The sequence below is a fragment of the Orbicella franksi genome, chromosome 6 (assembly GCF_964199315.1).
Source record: "Orbicella franksi chromosome 6, jaOrbFran1.1, whole genome shotgun sequence".
Taxonomy (NCBI): Eukaryota; Metazoa; Cnidaria; class Anthozoa; order Scleractinia; family Merulinidae; genus Orbicella; species Orbicella franksi.
Window position 1 is genome coordinate 16,379,130 of NC_138150.1, and position 20,012 is coordinate 16,399,141.

A 20,012-nucleotide genomic window follows, 5' to 3' on the forward strand; every position below is an offset into this window, starting at 1 on the left:
CAGGATGCAATGAAGCGTCCAAAATTTTATTGCACAGTCAGGCTTCAACCAAACCAGACTTAAGCGTGTTCCACGGTTGATTTCCTTATTGGCGGGACTGGTCCCGCAACGTGGATTGAGGGATCCCGAAACAACATTTTTTAAGAAAGTGTACGTGCCGCGCGACAAATTGAAACGAATGGGAAAGCAAAGCTAGTTCTTGTTTAAAAAGGGATAAAAATAACGGAGAAAGTAAAATCTTACGGTGCCGAGAGGATTCAAGTCAAATTTGAGAAGACACGCAGCGAAGAGCAACAGTGGGGGCAGCAATGAAGAACCGGAGACTACCCGGACAAAGACGCCGGAGTGACAGGTTCGACAAATCGAGCCTATTCAAAACTTTTACAATCAATAATTCACATTTCGATTTTTTTCAAATGAATTTCGAACTCACCCACTTGGTGGAGTTATCTATACCGCTCATCGTGTTCTGTAGGCCGCTTGTTAGATATGTCCCCCGCTCCAGTCTTTTCCAGCGCTGTTACTATCTTCTCCCACAACTTCAACAAAACCACCGTAATTATTCCACCGATCACTGCACCAAATATTGGACTTTGCCAAAATTCGTCAGAAGGAAACATTCTGCTCGTTTGTCCAGATCACGCACAAATCGCAATACACACTGTTCTTCTCTATCTTGGCGTAGTTCGAGATCAATGTTTTCAACAGACAGATTGACAGAGACAAAATTAGCCAAAAGTATCAGCCAATCAGACAAGAGTCCCCTTTGTTAAAGGACCACACTCAACCAAAATGCATTGCGGGCGAGCACTGTACCGGCGCCATTTTCTGTAATACAGATAAGACGTATTTCCCGATTGTGTTCGATCATCGGACTGTATCATTGCAATCCGCAGAGACAAGCTGCTGTAGATGCCTCCTTGATGTTCTTTTAGAATTTATAGTTTGTATTCTGCGTATATTTGGTAGTTTTCCTTCGCCATTTACGAACATGAAGCGTTCAAACAGAGGACGTCCGCCGCGTAAGGAAAGTCGCCATGTTGTATGGCTTACAACTTCTACGCTAAAGTTGTGGAACGAGCGTAAAAGAAATCTAGGATTCAAGGATAAATCCAATAGTGAATTCGCAGAGGCCTTGCTTCATGGTATTGCGCTAGGGGAAGGAAAAAAAGCAACAAGTCGATCGGAATCCAGTAGCCATAATAATCGAAACACGGGTCAAGGAAGGAAACGTGGAACGAATGTGGTCAATGTTAGCCCGGTTCCGTGTAAGTGGAATTATTTTGTTTACGATGTTGTTTGTTGTTGGACGCATTGAAAGCTGCATGTATATACAATACATATAGGCTTAAGTTATTACTAAATACTGTTAGCGTTGGGTAGCATAATATTCGCTATTGATTCATTCTTCATCAGGTAAGAGACCTTTATTTGAGTCAACTCCTCTGCCAAAGACACGTTCACAAGCAAGGCACACTCTTGCTGAAAGGTATGTTAGTGTTTTAAAATGTTTATTATTTACATATATTAGATATCTATTTGCCATAAGTTTATTTTTTTTCCTTTCAGTTTGTACAGTTTTTGTGTGATGGTTTACTTTTGCACTTCATTCTGCCTTTTATGGGAGTTTCCGGTGGTCATAAGAAAATGTAATAATTTTTCTGCCTGATCCTATTTTTTTCAAGTCTAAAACAAGCATGCAATATTTGCCCTTTATCGTAGTAAGAATAATAGTTATTAAGTAGTTCTCCATCTTCATATTTTATTAGTACTATTGAGGTTAATGTCACTGGCTCCACCGTAGCTAGTCCTCAAGTGGATGACTCAAGGCAAACCTCCATGTGGAACCTTTCCACCTCCTGGGAAAAGGCAGCAACCATAAATCCTTCGTTTGCTTCGCTGAAGGGAAATCCTTTCAAGGACAGCACTCTGTCAGAATCTGAGCACTCTGAAACTACATGTAGTATTGATGATGAAAGGTGTGTACTCGTACATATTTGTCAATAATATTATTGTCTCATTTGTTTACAACATCTACAGTATATGAATTGAATACATGCAGGTGAGCCCACTGTTTGTGCATGCCAATTTTGACAAAAGCTTAGAAAGGCAAGTCACAGAATGGTGCACAAAGGAAGTAGGCTTGACCTTGTAAGGTGTATGAAGCACTAGTGCAAGGTTGTCAGCAAGATCTCTGTATAACCTTGCACGTAATTATAAAGCTGCAGACAGTTTTGAGGCCCACATTCTATTCATGACTATGCAAAGGATAGTACAAAATCTTACAAGGTTGTCTCTTTATTTGTGACTTCTGGAAAATACCTCATGCTACTTTTCCTTAAGTAACTTCATGGGCCTTTTACAGTATTCTGTTGTCATGATTCTTCCATTGATTTTAGTGAAATAATTTGTGAGTTTTTCTGTCATTTTCATCAGTTCATGTGAAAGTGGCCTATCTGAAGATGAGATGGATGATGACTACATCAGAGAGGAGGACCCTTCACTTGTGTCATTCAGCCAATCTTTGTAAGTACAGCATATGGTACATTCATTGACCAAAGCTGGGATGTAAACAAGCTTCATTTTGTAGCTAAGTACATGTATTCTACATCTTTGAAAAGGGGAAGTGATGCATTTGACATTTGGCCCTAATAATTTATCACAAGTTGTAATTGATTATTGAACAATTATTGATTGAAGTTTGCATTCTTGTCTAGAACAATGCATGTAAAATTATGCATGGAGTACAGATTTGACATGTGGCTGCTATTGCAATGTTGGCTAATCTGCTAAAGCAATGAAATGTTTAGAATAGTGTCAAATATGAACTTGTCAGCAGTGATATAATTTTTTCTATTTTCAGCTCAGAGAAAGACCAAAGCACTGACCTAAGTGTGACTTTGAGTGCAATTTTTAGCAGTTACTCGGACAGTGAGGAGGAGGAGGAGGAGGAGGAGGAGGAAAAAGAGGAGGATCCAAATAGTCATTCCATCAACTTAGAGACACACTCTACATGCAGTGATAAAGACCTCTGTCTCAACCATGGTGAAGCTGAAGCAAAAGCAAATGGATCTGTAGTAGCTACAGCTGTTGAACCTGAAATAATACTTCAACAGCAGAGTATTCAATCATCTAGCTCCAACCCTGTTACAGCCACAGCTGGTGAACCTGAAGTACAGCCTCAGCAGCGGATTGTTGAATCTTGTACCTCCACTCATGGTATTCCAGATGCTGCTGTTACAACTGATGAAAACACTCCTCAGAATAATATGGAAATGCTTCAGAAAAAAGTAGAGGATGTTATGAAAGAGGTGTGCAACATGGACAGTGATCTTGATGAATTTTTGTCACATTTTCATAAGGAGAGAATTATTTCTGAGGTGCAGGAGATTCTCAATTTATTTGAGAGAAACTGTCAAATTAAAGGTTGTGTTGGACAGTGTTCTGTGGTCAATACAAAATCTGAAGGGGGTGTATTGATTGTTAGCTGGAAATGTACTGAGGGACATAATGGGATGTGGGAGTCTTCTGCTGTACTTGGTGTTAAAAGAGGCCAAAAGGTCTATGCAGCTACAGTTCTTCTTGCTGCCTCAATTGTTGTGTCAGGGAACAACTTTGATAAGCTAAGCATGCTTATGAAGTTTTTGAATGTGAGTTTTTTGTCAGAAAGTACATTTTCTCGCATTCAGACAACATGTGTGACCCCAGTTGTAAAGGAACTCTGGGAAGCAATGAAAGAGAAGGTGTGGGAGGTCCTTAAAGGTGAAGAGTTGGCTTTGGCAGGTGATGGGAGAAATGATTCACCAGGGCACAGTGCTAAGTATTGTGTTTATACTATAATGGAGCACTACTTGCATCTGATTGTGGACATAGAGGTGGTTGACAAGAGAGAAACTGGAGGTTCCTCAGCCACTATGGAGAAGCTGGCATTGAAGCGTTTGATTGAGAGAGCAATGACAGATCTGAAGATAGTAGATTTGGTGACTGATGCCTCCAGCATGATCATTGCCCTTATAAGAACCCTCAAAGGTACATGTGAGTCCATCCTAAATTTTTTTTAGTCCACATTAGTAATACTCCAAAATTTTTTTCAGTCCACTTTAGTAATACTGGAGTGAATAGATTTCTTTCATGATAAACTTCAATAGCACATTAATGACAGTAAGCTGATTCTCCCTGTAGTATAGCTTTTAAGTGAAATTTGCAAAGAAACCTATTCTAGTGGAAAAAGTGAAATAACATCCCAATATGGTTTGTAAGACTTATTTTCATTGAATGGTTTTTTGTTTCTGTGTTGTTTTCAGAGCAAAATCCAAGCCATCTTGAGGATCTATTCCACTCTTTGGACATGTGGCACAAGTCATGTAAATTGACTGCCAAACTGAGTGCTGTGAGTACTGCACACTTATGATACAATAGTAAATGAAGCTGATAACAACTTATAATGGCGTTCCCTTAATAGTTATATAAGTATATGTATTTATACCATGCCATACAAAATATAGCCAATCATATCACATTGACTCCAATATTGTATGCTACTTATTATGTTGAATTCTTATTGTAGGCTGCTAAAGTACAAGGGTGCGATGATATAAGTCAGTGGATTGAACCCATTAGGAACCACTTTTGGCACTGTGCAGAGCAGTGTGATGGCAGTGAAGAAACCCTCAGGGTAAGTGTCAAGTATATTCAATGTCTCCCCGAATGTACTTATTAGAAAAAACATTGACATACTTCCATCCAAGCAAAAGATTGTACTTTTCCTTCTACAGGAAATGGTAGCATTTATATCCAGGTATAGATTGGTACAAATCTTAATGGTTAAGACTTTGATTTGGATGTTTAAAAGTTCAAACCAAAGACAAATTTAAACTACAACATGCACATGTACATGTGAACAAGTGGGTAAACTGTGACTGTTTTTTTAAATAGTTTTTTAGCTGTATGCTGTTTGGTTTTGTTTAGGACATGTGGCTCGGTGTCATACATCATGTGTGTGGGGAGCATGAGTGGGTTGAAGGAGAATGCTCACATGGTCCCCTTGTTTCAACTGAAGAGGGGAAGACCTTCCTTGAAATGGACTCTAAGTCACACAAGGCTGTACGTGACATTGTTATGGATCGTGCTTGGCTCAAAACATTGGCATTTTATGTGAAATTTAGGTAAGTAAAGAAATTTTAATTAAAAAATTAACAATTCTTGGCATTTCTGTGACTCAAACTCAAATCAGTGTAAAGATTGATTTACACTAGTGAATAAATTATTAGCACGAACAAAAAGTTTTTGTTGGTACTAACAATTCATTCACTAGTGTGTGCATTGAACTGACGACAAGGACACATAGGTACATTGTATTTATCCCAAGCAAGACTTTAGATTCTAAACAAACTTGTTAGTAACAGTAACTTTTGTACTTATTGTTCTACTCATTGTTTGCGTAGGCATACCAGTAAACTCGAAAGTTTCAATTCCATGATGCTGAAGTATGCTTCGAAGAGGATAGCATTTAGGTAAGCTGGCTCATTTAAAATATACATGTACGTGTACATTTGTCCGAACTACTAATGTTTTCCTTCAATAGGGTTGGCATCTGTCATGGCAAAATTGGTGAATTTGTTTTAACATTTATTCTTTCCTGGGTAGTGGAAAGTGTGGTAAATAACCAGCAAATGTTGTTGTGTTCTGGAGTGTGAACCCTGTGCCAGCAAAAGAGTCAAAAACTACAAGTGTAGAAGTCACAGATCATAGTAACTTATTTTTGAATATGTTATTGAAGATCAGTTCCAACATTCCTTGTACCCCATGTTTATGTATCATAGAGAGAACTTATAGCAATGATTGTGATTAATCTTTTCACATTTCTCATCATTGAATTTTATTGCTCTTTCACATTGCAGCTATGATGTTTTTATCACAAGGATTCTTCTGGCAGCATTGGATCACAATGTTCATTTATTCCGAACTGATTTGGAAGACTCCAAGGGCCAGGTCCGGTACAAAAAAACCTACAGTAAGAGGTCCAAGAATTGGAGGGTGGAGCCAGTAAAAGAACCCAAGAAGTACCCACACTGGGCAGTGATGGCAGCTAAAATCCGATTGCCTTTGCCCAACTTTCCATATTTCCAAAGGATGTATTGCCTGTATGCAGCCTTGCGATAGCTGTTCATTTCAAAGTCAGCATTTTCTGCTCTTATGTCACACCGTGCCCTGATAGCTATAATGAGAACTTCCCTGTCCAAAACAACATTCCTGAACATCTCGTATGAGGTTACACATGACCTCTTACCACAGCATTTGTTCTCTTCTTCGCTGGCCATATCAACACAGACATTGCAGACACACCAGTCTGGTGAGCCATCTTCACCCATTGGTCTGTCAGGTTCGGGGTCCTCGCTATTCACCAGCTGCCTTGCATATTCAAGACTTCCTCTCCCCGTGCATAACACTTCAAGCAGAAGTCTGTTGCGTTGATCTACGGTCAGTGATTCAATGAAAACCTGATAAGTAAAAAAAGTACTTTAGACCTGACAAATGCATCTCTGGTGTGAAGTCCAAAGCAGATAATTTATGTGGTCAGGGGTTTGTATGCTGCGATAGTTTAGGCTTGTGCTACGAATTCATTTTTGTTTTGCTTTTATTGTATTGAAAGATTTTTGAGCAACTGGTGCTCGAACAGAAATAAAATGAAATGAAGGTGGTATTTATAGTAAGGGAATTATAACTTGAGGATAAAAGTTTTCGTTCAACAAGGAAAGACCTCAAGGAAATTACAAACGACAGCAAGAAGATAAAATATTTCAACGGGGATTGACTTTTAAGACGCGATACGAAATGTTTCCGGCATAAAAACGTAAATTGGAAGAGGTGCATTAAAAACTATTAAAGTTGACTATGAAACTGGTGCAAGGGCAGTAGGAATAAAAGTACAATATTAGGATTTTCATCACAACTTTGACAACACTAGCTACACCAGTATACTGGAATTATGGCACACGTTTTACCTGGATACTTTCTCTTTCGCGTTCAAGGGATAACTGGTGCCTTTCGAATGCACTGCTAGGGCGTTGAGTTGTTGCAGTACTGCCTGGAGAATTCGCAGCGGGCACAGATTCTTTATTGTTTCTGCACGGCTTTGCAGAACTGCCACATACACATGTCGCCGCGCACCTCAAACCAGCATCACGACAAACACATCCACGGAATTTCCCACTTTTCCTGCTACAAGTGTTTTTGCACTGGCAAGTCTGTTCAAAATCATTAGAAAAATTATGAGTGTTACATACCCATTTAGAAATATTGCCAAAATCGATGGAACTCACCACTCGTGAACCTTCTCGAGAAGTTCCCGGTAGCTCGGTGCTTCGATGCGAAACCGCAATACGACCTACTGGAGACCCGTAACAGTTTATCAATCCTTCACCAATGTTACTATCCTCGCTATCATTAGTCACATTAACGGAAGTTCCTTCGCTTTCGTCCATCTTCTAGATTTCTCTCACTTCACGCACGTGTGTATGACAAGTCGCCATGTGAGAAATGTCCGCGAATTCCCGGATAATAACAATCACAAAGGCGCGCAAAGCACACTGGTTGCGTGTGGTCCTTTAACATCGAATCGGGAGGGGCTTCACTGCGTGACTGCATTCCGTAGCTATCGAGGTTCTGTTATTTTGATTGTCACGGTTGATATGATAAACATGATGATATGACAAACATGACATGCTTGACAGCGTAGCCACGTACCGAAATGCGAGTCCATCAAACTCACTGTAGTAATTCCTTTCTCTTTGACAACCTCCAAGAAAAGCAGTTGTCTTTGAAACTCATCACAAGATAAAGTAAATATTCTGCTGCCATCTCCAAGCTGTATTTGTAACGTTATTAGAAATTAGAAGCACACACCATTTGGATGATAATATTCCATTCCGTCATCAAAATGCAGTCATTTCGGCCGCGCTTTAAGTGGAAACAGGAGCCCCGTAACAGTCACAACACACTGTCTAATGCTGTATCAAGAAACAATACAACCGAAAATTTAGTTCCGAGTAGAGGACATTACTCACTCTACTGAACACTAATAGTGCACAGATTAAAGACAAGAGTGGCACGAGTCGATGACCCGTAGTCAGGGCATTACGCTGCTTTTCCTTATTTCTAGTCGACTAGGAGCTGGAAGACTTTTATAAAGATTGACTTGCAAACAGATTGGATAGACCTGAACAAATTTATTGAACGAACGAAGCGATGTTTTGGAAAATAACTGATCGCACATTCGCAATCAACACCCAACAAGACCGCATCATGTAACGTGAAAATTCTGAGCAAAGGTTTGCCGGGCCGTGGATCATATCGAGACTACAGAAACCTAATTCAGGTTGAAAAGACGAATGGAGAAGAAAAGTTTACATTTGTCCGCGACAAACGACATCGAATTGGAATCGAACAGCCGATAACTGACTTGCTTTGAAGTTGATGCAACAACGGTAACTATATTTGTTCGCATGTTCGTGAAGTTACTTCTTGTTTCTGTACGATTCTTATTATACAACATTAATGGAATTCTTGTGGGGGAAAATATATTCAATCCCACGTTTCACAATTTATAGGCTTCTAATGTAGTTATTATAGAGATGCAAATTGCACGTCGTCGAGTGAGATGCGAGTAAAAAGACTACACACCAAACTGCGCATGTAAAGCGCCCGATTATTCAGCGAGATATCGAAACGATTTACGTCCAAGGCGGAAAGCCAATGGAATGCAACACCATTATGTCATGTTTCGGGGATTCCCCTGACTGGCTTCATTTGCATAATGACAGGCCGCCACGCGATACTCGGGTTTCTTTGCTACCCAAATTTAATTTATTCGAATTATGCAAAATTTAGTCCTGACTGACTTCATTTGCATAATGACAGGCCGCCACGCGATCCACGGATTTATTTGCTACCCAAATTTAATTTATTCGAATTAAACAAAATTTAGTCTGAGGGGTTACTGACATACGAAAGAATCCGGACAAACTTTTTAAAAACTGCAATGTACTACGGTCAATGTCGGCGTCATACATTCTCCTTGATTTTGACCGACACTACTACAGAGTGGCCCAAAAATGATCAGGCTGCAATGAAACGTCAGAAATTTTACGGTACAGTCAGAACCTAACCAGACTTAAGTGCGCGCCTCGGTTTATTTACCTATTAAAAGTTAGCATGACTTCCTGGAGCACGATCACGAAACATAACATATTTAAACACGCATCGAGAAATAAACATTGTTTATAACAGAATGAGTCGCACGTCAAATTGAAACGAATGGGAAAGCAAAGCTAGATCATAAAAAAAGTAAAACGTAAACGGAGAAAGTAAAATCTTACGGTGCCGCACGGATTCAGGTCAAATTTGAGAAAGACAAACAGGAAAGACAGGTTCCAGAAATCGAGCCTACATTGTATTCAAAACTTTTACAGTCAATAATTCACACTTCGATTTTTTTCAAATTAATTTCAAACTCACCCACTTGCTGCAGTTATCAAAACCGCTCATCACGTTCTGTAGGCCGCTTTTGAGATTTTTTACCAGCTCCAGTCTTTCCCAGCGCTGTTCCTTTCTTCTCCCACAACTTTAACAACACCACTGTAATTATTCCACCGATCACTGCACCAAACATTGCACTTTTCAAAAATTCGTCAGTGGGAAACATTCTTTTAGTTTGTCCAGATCAAGCGCAAATCACACTGCACACTGTGAAAGAGATTTGTAGCGAATCCTCGTATTGCGCGATGAGCCTGCCTAGCGCTTTGCTTCATGCGTATGACGTTCTTGAGCTTAACTTCGATCAAGTGCAGTTTTGCGGATGACCTTTGAGCAGAAGTATCGCCAATTGTCTAATTGGTCGCTAATTGGCTCCTTCCGTGTTACACCCCCAGTTTTACCCCCAGTTTTAACAATAAAGTGTCTTTATTGTTTTACCCCCAAAAGCGTCTAATTGTCTTATTTGGTCGCTAATTGGCTCCCTCCGTGTTATACCCCCAGGTTTACCCTCAGTTTTACCCCAAAAAGCGTAGTGACCGGGCCCATGTTTGCCTTGGAAACGACAACGACAAACGACAAACGTTGTTTACATTATTGTGGTGGCTTTTTTTACCATGAGCTATTGTGGTGGCTATTCTTACATGCCATTGGTAATTGTGAAGCGCCGGGCTTCATGAATATTCCAAGTTACCGTTACTTGATTGGTGATTTGAATGTCTTGACGGTTAACCAAGCGACGACAGTCCGTCAAACTGAGTGGTAACTGATGAATTTAACCACCTAAAAATTAGTCCAAGACGCATTCTTCAAACTGGTCACACTCTGCTGCCATCTCCAAGCTGTAGGTGTTTCATCGATCCAAACTACTCCAGGATTTTTCCTGAAGAGTTCAGCCGGAGGTCCGAAGTACACAAACACAAACCGTTCGGATCTGCGTTCGGATGATAACATCACATTCACTCGCCAAAATACGATCATTTCCGCCGTGCTTTCAGCGACAACAGAAGCCCTTGCTGTAACATACCACGGACACGACTGGCTAGGACTTCATTGTGTCAAATCACTCGATGTCAGTAACTCTTTATGTATGATAACTTTAGTTTACAAACCGTAACAGCCGTCAGTCAGCGATACTTCGTAGGTATCAATGAATAAACAGATAGAAAATTATGAAAATTTAGTTCCAACTGGCGAAGGGCATTACTCGCTTTACTGAGCGCAGAAAAATAAACTACACTTTGATACTGTAGTGAGCAGATTAGCAAGGTCCGGTTCAGAATGACTTCATCTTCATTGTCCCGACAAAAAATCTTTTTGAGTAGGAATTAAAGGCATACCTTTGATGCGTGAGTTTATAGTACTGACTTTTCATTCGAGTTACGCTAAAGTATGATTGTCATAATAAAGAAACCGGTACTGACGCTGATTAAAAATTATTATCGTAACAGGTAACTTCACCACTAGCCACAGTGTTTTATTACAAGACTGTGGTGGTTCACAACGTAAGTCTAAAATTAACGACATTAACTGCTATCTTAAGTCAACATCACAAGATCTATCTCTGTCTGTCTGTCACAAACAAGGCATAATTTCAAAAGCCATGACAGAACTCTTCAGTGTGACGAACTTTTCAGGCAAACATGATACAAGGAAAACAATAAGTTTCGCAAACAAGATCAAGACAGGACAACAAACCCATTATAGAATAATATACCAACCTCTTACTAATGCGTTAAATTGCGCGACCTTTTTTTCGAAATTACAGTGAAGAAAATATCCCTCACGATAACAACGAAACACTTCGTCCAGTTGACGAAGCACTATAAAAAATATGTTTGGATTAAATTGCAACAAATGTTTCGCTTTCTCAAGTTGCTGCGTACACTTGTTTTCCACTTGTTTTCCGTGAATGGCTTTGGTAACAATCTAGACTTGCCACAAGTCCGTAACTTATTCATCTCCCTCGAGCGAAGCGAGAGGGTAATCTTCGAGCTACGAAGTTGCGAGCGAACGGCGAAACCAACGAGCCAAGGAAAAATTATTGGAAAGGACTTTCAGAAAGTCTAGTAACAATCTTGTGAGAGTTGAACACTTGATTCAAATAACTGATTCATTTTGGAGAAGCAAAACAGCCTGTAAAATATAACATAACCACGTTCTCGTATAAAATAAAAAAAAAAACTCTGCAACCACAGCACTGCTAAGGGCGTAATGCGGATTACACTTCAACTTTTAAGCTATTGTCAACATTTCAATTCTCCTTAATGTTCTCTATACATTCCTTACAAAACAAGTTAGGAGAATATCTATAGCCTGTGAAAGCACCAGGTTTTTTTCGCTAGTTGCGAAAAAACCGTTAAAAAAACTGTTTTCACAGCGTAGATACATGTAAGTGAATTGTATTCGTGTCGAAGTCATCGAACATGAAAACAAACACCAACATTAGCATTTCTCATTACAATGTCAATATATTATCAAACAAACTGGTGACGGGAATAAAGAAATTCATCAACTTGCACATTGCCTTGATGTACTTCAATATTCTCCTCACTAATATTAAGACATAAGTACGGCAAATAGCAAAGAGAATTCAATATTTCACTTACCTTGCAGTAGCTGTTGTGTCCTTCTTTGCAGTTCGTTAAATTTACTGAGCACAATTTGCCAGTGTCTGCAGCATTTGTAAACTTCCTGCCACGAGGAATCATCCTTCAGATTATAAGTTCGAGTAACAACAGCATTGGTAAGCATTGCCAGTTTTTCATGATCTTCAAGAAGTCCGTTAGCTTTGTCCTGGGTTTTGTTGTGAGTAGAAACATTCCCCACATCAAACTCTGTTTCAAGACGTTCGACAAAATGTTCACATGGCCAAGGTTTGTCGTCTTTTTGCACGATCTTTCCTAGTTCAGAATACAGCCTTGTGCTTGTTGACTTCAGCTTACGTTATTTAGCAGGTAATGTAAACTCTGCATTTTCAGCAAAAGGATCGAGCCAGGCTTCTTTCTCCGCTTGGAAAACTCGTTCGTCTGATCTAGACTGGTGATCCAGCTTACCCAACATAGAGGACTGGCCTGGTCTCCCTATGACACTTTTCGGAATACCGAATCCATCATTGAGTGCTGACTGCTTCATATTATCGACTTGTAATTTCCTCCCTTGGGATTCTCTAGAACACTCGGTAGATTCGTTCACATCGTCAGTCTTCTCAGAGACTCGTGAATCTTTCTCTGACGACAAAGCAATCTGTAAATCATGATGTGATTCTAGCTCAGAATGAGTTCTTGTGCTGCTGTCCTCTTCGTCAAGATTTAAATTCTCAGCTGCTGCCAACCTCTGTGTGGCCTTGTCAGTGGGTCCTGCTTCAATCCTTGAAGAAACATGTCCTGAAAAACACAGTTAAACTTAACATTAAATGCCCGGGGGATACTCTACAAACTGTTACACAGGTAAGCTCTACCCCGAGGTGCAACCCCTCACCCTTTTGTATACCATTTTGAAAGAAAAGGCAATCCCTTTTGTATACCTTTAATTAAAAAAGATACCGCTTTCACATGCTTTCATAACCAGCCTATATTATGAACAAGTCGTCAAAAAAAGGAAATCTTGTCATTTTCATGTAATATATCAAATGATCTAGCCATAAAGTGCACCTATTTGAATATATTTTAATTAAAGACCCTTTTAAATACGTAAATGACAGACTTCACTACCCTGCCATATACCTCAAGTTATGAAATCCATACCCTTTAATATACCGAAAGCCTGATAAAGGCACCCCTTTTGGGTGGAGCCTCCCTATATCAGAAATAGTTGGAGGTTTACTTTCTTCTTTTCGTGGGAGAGCTGACTCTTTCTAAGTCATCTCTTGAGAGGTCTATTCAATATCAATGAGGCATGTGCATGAGGGGTGTCCCTGAGAAATTTCATGCAGACTCTTTCTCGACATTTGTTCCTTCAATGGACCTCTCAAGAGGCAACTGGGAACAAGTCAGGTAGCAGAACATGTTATATGAAACTTGTAAAAGAATCTTTGATATTGGTTAATGACAAGTTAATTGTCGCAAAGCCAGTCTGTTTTTATTTGATTATATATGGCTTAACTATTCATAAATATATCTCAATCTTGTCCGTCATCAACCAACACTATGTTAAACCTCCATTCCACTTTGCTAAAATACAGACTAGGAATATTCTCTGCTTAATCAAGAGCCAACATTCAAAAAGCCATTTGGAACTATCTCATTAAGACTGTCCCACCAGGGGAAGCACAGGTTTTATCGTGGAGCTACTTGTAGCTGTATAATGATTTGGGTTTTTTGTTAGTCCGACCTTAATGCAGACCAGCAGTGACCATTCTCCTTATTATAGAAACAATGCACAAGAATAAAGAGGGACCTTAAAGAAATTAAATGAGAATTCTACCAAGAGAGAGCGAATCCACCGCTTCATGGGTGGAGACCCCCACCCCATGCTGACTTTGTGCCCCCTTCCCAAGCGACAATGACATTACCTTGCTTTCTGGACACAGCTTTTGAATCAGTTCCATTCCTTCTACCTTTGTTCAAAACACTGTCTAGGTACATCTTAGCAGACCTCCGTGAGCTTGTGGGTCGCACGAAAGACTTGTTTACCAGATTAAACATTTATTCTATTCCACACGATTTTATAAACCAAACTTTTAAACGATGCCCTGACAGTCCAAGTGTCCTCGATATTCGAAAATGCCCACGAAGTTCCGATCCGTACTGCACACACCGAGGATTAGAATTTTAACTTATTTTTATGAACGAAAACTAATATATAAAAAATGTACGATGGCAAGTCTAACAAAAGGATTACGTAATGCCTAAAGGTATTGGTAAACACAAACGAATGCAGATTGCCCATGTTCATTACGTAAAGCCCAAAGGTATAGGTAAACACTAACGAATGCAATTGCCCCGTGTTCAGGACTTTGTTAAGGAGGGTCTCCCATATGATGTACTGTAAGTGCTCTTTATGGCAGGCTTCTGTGTCACAGGTTTTCTAATTGGTACAGACTGTTTAGGCTGAGGTTTGGAAGCCTTTTGAAGAGTTTGCTTTACTGTACGTTGCATGGGTTGTTTCTGAGGAGGCTCTGAAATGTTAATAAGCAAGAAACTTTCACCTCAAGGTGTTTCTCTCCATGCAAGAACATACAGCTGAATTATAAGTTGTTAAGGCGGTCGTCCAAATGCTGGTGTAGATCTGTGATGGACTAGCTGCTCATTCAAGAGTAACAGCAAGACTTCTAGCTTACTTCAACAAAAACATTGCCACAAAGGTGCAATCACTACGATTGAAACTACAATGTAGTGCTCAATGCATCAAGTGTTGTTAAATACATACCCAGAGATATAAATTGCACTTGCAATAAAGTAAAAAATAATTTTAAAGTTTTCCAGAACTCTTACACATCAAAATCCTTATATCAGTAAGTTGCTAAGATCCTAGACTATGTATAGTCCCTGTTTTCCATTAATGCATTGAGCAACTAGAACAAAAATAAACTAAGAGAAAGAAATGTCTGCACAAACCCTCCAGCTGAGGCACATCTTTACCATTTTCTCCTCATTATGTATTTTTTCACATTCTCTTTGTTCACAAAGAACCTTACAAAAAGGAATACCATCCCAACTGTAATCTTTGTGTACACAGTTGTACATGTACTTACTGGTGGTTACAGGGAGAGGCTTTTTGGATATCTTCTTCTTCTGGTCTGCTTTGGAAGTAGCTTCATCAATCTTTGAAATAAATTGGAAACCCCAGATTTAAGGTTACTGGTATTTTAGGTAAAGCATGGTTCTCATATGCCGCTGACATACCTGGCATGGCCTGGGACACCATTAGGGCATATGTGAACATTTTTTCACCGAATCATAATCTGTCCCAGGCATTGACCGCCGGCTTCCCTGCAAAGTTAAGCAGAGTTCAACTTCGCATGCAAGCCAGTGGTTGTTGGCGATTGTCGGCAATGAAAATATTATATGTGAACATCATCTAGGGACGCAATGTACTCCAGTAAGATGACTCAATCCATATTTCAGGTGGAATGGTTGAAAATTGAGCCAATTTGATTTGCATTTCGCACCAATTTGAGTACATCGGCGATCCATAGCAGATGCACTGGGGACCCACTGAAACAGATCGCTGAACATAGTCAGCTCCATGCAGCAGCAGGTAGGTCAGCGGGATATGAGAACCACGCTTAAGAGAGTGAGGTACTTGCCATTTGCCTGAATGGTATCACCTTTACATTTCATCCAGATTCAAAAAAAGTCCAGTAAGTTTAAATAACATGGAGGTCAATTCTGGCTTTGAAACTGTTAACTTCTACATACCTTTGTCTGTATGTCCCTTGCTTTTTGTGCCTTGGCTACCAAACTTTCAAGTGCTGCTAAATCTTGCTTCTCAGTTTCCTTTGCTACGATAAAAGCAAATAGTTAAGCACTGTTTAAAGGTAAGGCAGGCTAGTAAGATCCGAAACTCAATCAAGACTTCAATTTTGGATCAAACCTCTGAAACAGGGGTTTTCGGAATTGGAAGCAGAAGGGGAAGAACCAACCAACAGCAAGGCCCAGAATTGAACATTGTGACTGGTTTATTCTTTTGCTTCTGCTTCTGACTCTGACAGTATAGTTTCACTAGATCGTAAGTAGCAGAGTCATAAGCGGAATGGGTGTTCAGCTTCCAACTCCGTCCGTTTAATTTTCACTGGACGGTATCACTCTATGCTTCTGATTACCACTCCAACTATGACTCTGTCGCTAGTGAAAACAAGCCTGTGATGATATGTTCCCTTGCTACAAGGGAAGTGGAGCAGCAACTCTCACGGGGGCAGTTGCAGTATTTTTGGTTAAAGCAGTGCTTAAAGATAGTAACATTGCTTGTACACCAAATACTCCTGCGACAACAAGATGCAGATATCAAGGGACGTCTCTTAGTTGCTTTTCACGCATCACACACTAAACCCTTGACGCGTTGGGTTGCAAATCCAAATCGCTGTGCATATCTGTTTTGTCAAGTCAAGTTATTTCCTCTTAAGCTGAGATCATTATTGTTTGCCCCCATAAGCATTGATAAGGTAAATTTCTAATTTACATGAAGATTCCCCGAAACAAATCAACGTACCATGGTTTTAGCAGATTTCGACATTGCTGAACACAACATTCAGTTTCCTTTCGTCTCTGCAAACAGAGCTTGTGTACCTTTGTTATTTGCTCCTCAAGCCTTATTAAGAATAAATGAAATACAGTTAACGTTCATTAAATCAGCAAACTATAGCCTTTAATGAAAATTATTCAACTTACATCTTGAAGACTTGACAAACATCCTCATTCTTCGTGTCTGAATTTGCCGCCTTGACAGCCATTTTGTTTCCATGGGATTAGCCACTGACTATATTGCAGACTCAACATAGGCCCAACATATTCGCTCGCAGGCGACTGGTCTAAACGAGTCACGTGACTGAATATCTTAGCTAAGACTGAAGAATATCCACTAGGGCTTTTAAGTGTAATCTAAGTGCACTTGGAACCTAACTTTGAGTGTGAAAGGGTAAAATGTAGTTCGAAGAAGCCGAAAAAGAGTGCACCGCCAAGTATGGTGGACACCACACTTGACAACACACTTAACCAATAGGAAATGGAAGCCAACTGAAAGCAATGTGCAGCGATTCTGATAACGGACCAAAAAACAACTTGCCAGCTGAGATCGATCGAAACATTCAAAATCATGGGATGGCTGGAGTTTAGAGGACTCCATGGAACATTCTTTTATTTGAATTTCATTTTCAGAGACAGCCTAAACCATCGCTTTTCATATCATCCGGTACCAAATACTGCAAACAAGCAAATTGCAAACAAGCTACTCTTTCAAGTTTCAACCAGTGCATTTCCCATAGAGGATACATGTCTCGGTTGGCTAGAGCCCTACGCACGTTGTTGAGCCACTCTAGAGAAAAACAAAAGATGCCGCTTGTTCTTTTGTGTTGCTGCTATGCACTCGTTAACAAAAAAGCTCCTATATGTATTTCTTGTAAATTTAAAACCCTTTGAGTTAAAAGAAAAGACAAATTAAATAGCAAACTACAAAATACTCTCTTCCGTTGCAAAAGCCTGACTATTCTCACCGCATAATTAATTAGCTCATTGCAAAACATGCTGTTATTCCATCACATTGCCCCGTTTTCGCCCGTGTTTCGCAAAATTTTTGAAGGATAATAAACAAAATAGCCCATATCTGACGTAAAAGAGCATCGCAGGGTTACCCCCAGCATTAAATTCGCGATACCCATTTATACACCTGGGTGGAGAGAGGCACCGTGAGAGGAACGTGTCTTCCCCAAGAACACTACACAGTGGCCCCGGCCAGGGCTCGAACCTGGACCGCTCGCTCCGGAGTCGAGCGCACTAACCATGAGGCCACCGTGCCTCCCACGCGTCTGGTAGTGTGATGAAACTTTTATTTCAGAGTTCTCGTGTCGTTATTTTTAATGTGTACCACCGACATTAACAGGCACTTTTCAGGGACAAAGTCAATTGTCGCGTTGGAAGACGATGATGAGAGTTAAAGGCAATACTTCAGTATAAATAAGGTATAAAACAAACAAACAAAGTCTAGCACTTTTAATCGTTGCCTTTTATTTCGGTGTATTAGTACTGAGTAATGGACGAGCTATCGCATCAAAACAGAGTCCTTCTGAGTCCTTCTGATCTATTCCATGACTTTGGCCGCCATGCCTCTGTACAAGGGAGCTGTTGATTGTTCTCTTCCAGGGACATGTGATTAGTCTCGTACACAGCACACTTTCTGTTCTACTTGGAACGTTTTGCGTCAAAAGTTATCAAGGACCACGGCTGGAAAAACCTTGCCGCCGCCACAGACAATACCGTGCGTCACACGATACAAGGGTACAAATGCACTACGAAAAGAAAAAGAAGTTGCTTTCGTTTAGTCATTCAAGGTACATACAGGAAAATGAATGAACATGACCCATTGTTACTCCTTATCCTGCATACATTGCATGTGATTGTTACTCTTTTCACGGTCAAAGAAAAACAAGCACATCCTAGATATTCTTCGCTATTTTCAGGTGAGAATGCAAGTCACTTGTTATAACATTTAAGGGAAAGATAGTTTATCATAGAACGAGGCTTAATTAGAATAGAAATGAAGGTAGATCCATAAACGTTAACAATACATCTTCAGAAAAAACTCTGGTAGGGGTAATTCTCTGGAAGGAAAAACATATAGTTAATATTCACCATCATGAAGAGATAAACATTTAAGGGGCAGTCCCGGCTCAGGGCGGTTTATCAAAAGTTCAGTCTCTTTTAGTTGCTAATTTTCATATTATATTACTATAAATTAATGAGAAAAACGATTCTATACAGCAAAATTGAGCAAGCATTTTTGGAAAAGTACAGATTACAAGGACGGAAGTGAATTACAGTTATCAAAATTTGATTTTGTGACAGAATGTCAAGAAATCCAAATGGATATTTCGACTGGCGAAATTTTGAATTTTTTCGTCATCATTTTCTTTGTTGGTATTTCTTTTACTTTCACCAATTTTCGGGTTTTCTCGGGCAAGACATTTTACTCTCACAGTGCCTCTCAGTCTCCACCCATGTGCATTAATGGGTACCGGCGAATTCAAAGCTGCGATGGACTAGCCATCCATCCAGGGGGGAGTAGAAATATTCCTAGTCACTTCATGCTATTGGAACCAAAGATAAGTGTCAGCCTGATGCGGCACTAGGCCTGAACACAGACTTTACCTTTTATGTTTGGCCGTACCTGATCATTTAGCATGTGACATGAAAAATCTTAGTGATGTTGTGATACACACAAACAAATGTTTGTTTTGACCGATACACCCCAAGTTCAGGCTGTTGTTTTTTAAAAAATCTGACCTTTCCAATGGATCCATCTTCTCTAACAGAGGTAGCAGCTTTTCACCGCCGAGCTGTTTCACGTGCAACTGAGGACTGAGCAGCTGAACCTCATGATGGAGTCTAACAAGCTCGTGAAGCTCCTACACAGATAAGAAAACAAACAAAACGAGTAGTCAACACAAGTTGTGTTCTTGGTATCACTTTCAAATCAGTCTGAAGAGACAGACCTCTCTTTGCGAACCGATTTTTTTGTTCTTGGTTAAAATCTCTTCTCTACAAAAAGGAGCTACATAAAGTTACTCAACAAGTGGAGAATTTTAACAATCACTAATTTTAAGTGTGACCGCCAAAAATAGTTATCGGTGCGTATAAAACAAGCTTTTGCATTTCCTCGAATAACACCCACGGGCAATTAACTTTTTTAAAGCATTAGAATAGGATGATTATTCGGGGGGAAGGGAATTATTTCAAATATAGTTCAGTGGAAGAAGTACAAAGTACTTTTGAGATATGACGAGTTCCTGCAACTGAGGAATAGCTTGCACGAAAGAAAGCAGGAGA

The 20,012-nt window shown here is 39.9% G+C and overlaps 3 protein-coding genes and 2 pseudogenes across 5 annotated transcripts in view; 1 reads left to right on the forward strand and 4 right to left on the reverse strand.

Moving 5' to 3' along the window:
* LOC145490998 (uncharacterized) overlaps positions 1–20,012 on the reverse strand; it is a 74,415-nt pseudogene that overhangs the window by 12,428 nt on the left and 41,975 nt on the right. Inside the window, exon 7 of the transcript XR_014049746.1 lies at positions 12,141–12,917. The product of XR_014049746.1 is annotated as an uncharacterized LOC145490998 (transcript). The remainder of the gene's footprint in view (positions 1–12,140; positions 12,918–20,012) is intronic.
* LOC145489349 (uncharacterized) lies at positions 910–6,090 on the forward strand (the record flags this gene model as incomplete). Its single annotated transcript, XM_081468316.1, has 10 exons — positions 910–1,268; positions 1,417–1,489; positions 1,770–1,979; positions 2,437–2,526; positions 2,864–4,029; positions 4,305–4,390; positions 4,568–4,675; positions 4,969–5,165; positions 5,445–5,513; positions 5,901–6,090. Coding segments are annotated over exons 1-10 (2,466 nt in total), but the record flags the coding sequence as incomplete, so codon positions are not given.
* LOC145489350 (uncharacterized) lies at positions 6,099–7,608 on the reverse strand (the record flags this gene model as incomplete). Its single annotated transcript, XM_081468317.1, has 3 exons — positions 7,323–7,608; positions 7,005–7,247; positions 6,099–6,500 (listed from the first exon to the last, which is right to left on the reverse strand). Coding segments are annotated over exons 1-3 (807 nt in total), but the record flags the coding sequence as incomplete, so codon positions are not given.
* Positions 12,908–16,890, reverse strand: LOC145489351 (uncharacterized). Its single transcript, XM_081468318.1, has 4 exons — positions 16,863–16,890; positions 15,894–15,976; positions 15,227–15,296; positions 12,908–14,650 (listed from the first exon to the last, which is right to left on the reverse strand). Exons 1-4 carry the CDS (start codon positions 16,888–16,890, stop codon positions 14,481–14,483), a joined length of 351 nt encoding a protein of 116 aa, XP_081324444.1. The 3' UTR covers positions 12,908–14,480.
* The window catches only part of LOC145491034 (uncharacterized), a 33,805-nt pseudogene continuing 31,952 nt past the window's right edge, over positions 18,160–20,012 (reverse strand). Inside the window, exons 3-4 of the transcript XR_014049750.1 lie at positions 19,470–19,591; positions 18,160–18,475 (exon numbers count right to left, since the gene is read on the reverse strand). The product of XR_014049750.1 is annotated as an uncharacterized LOC145491034 (transcript). The remainder of the gene's footprint in view (positions 18,476–19,469; positions 19,592–20,012) is intronic.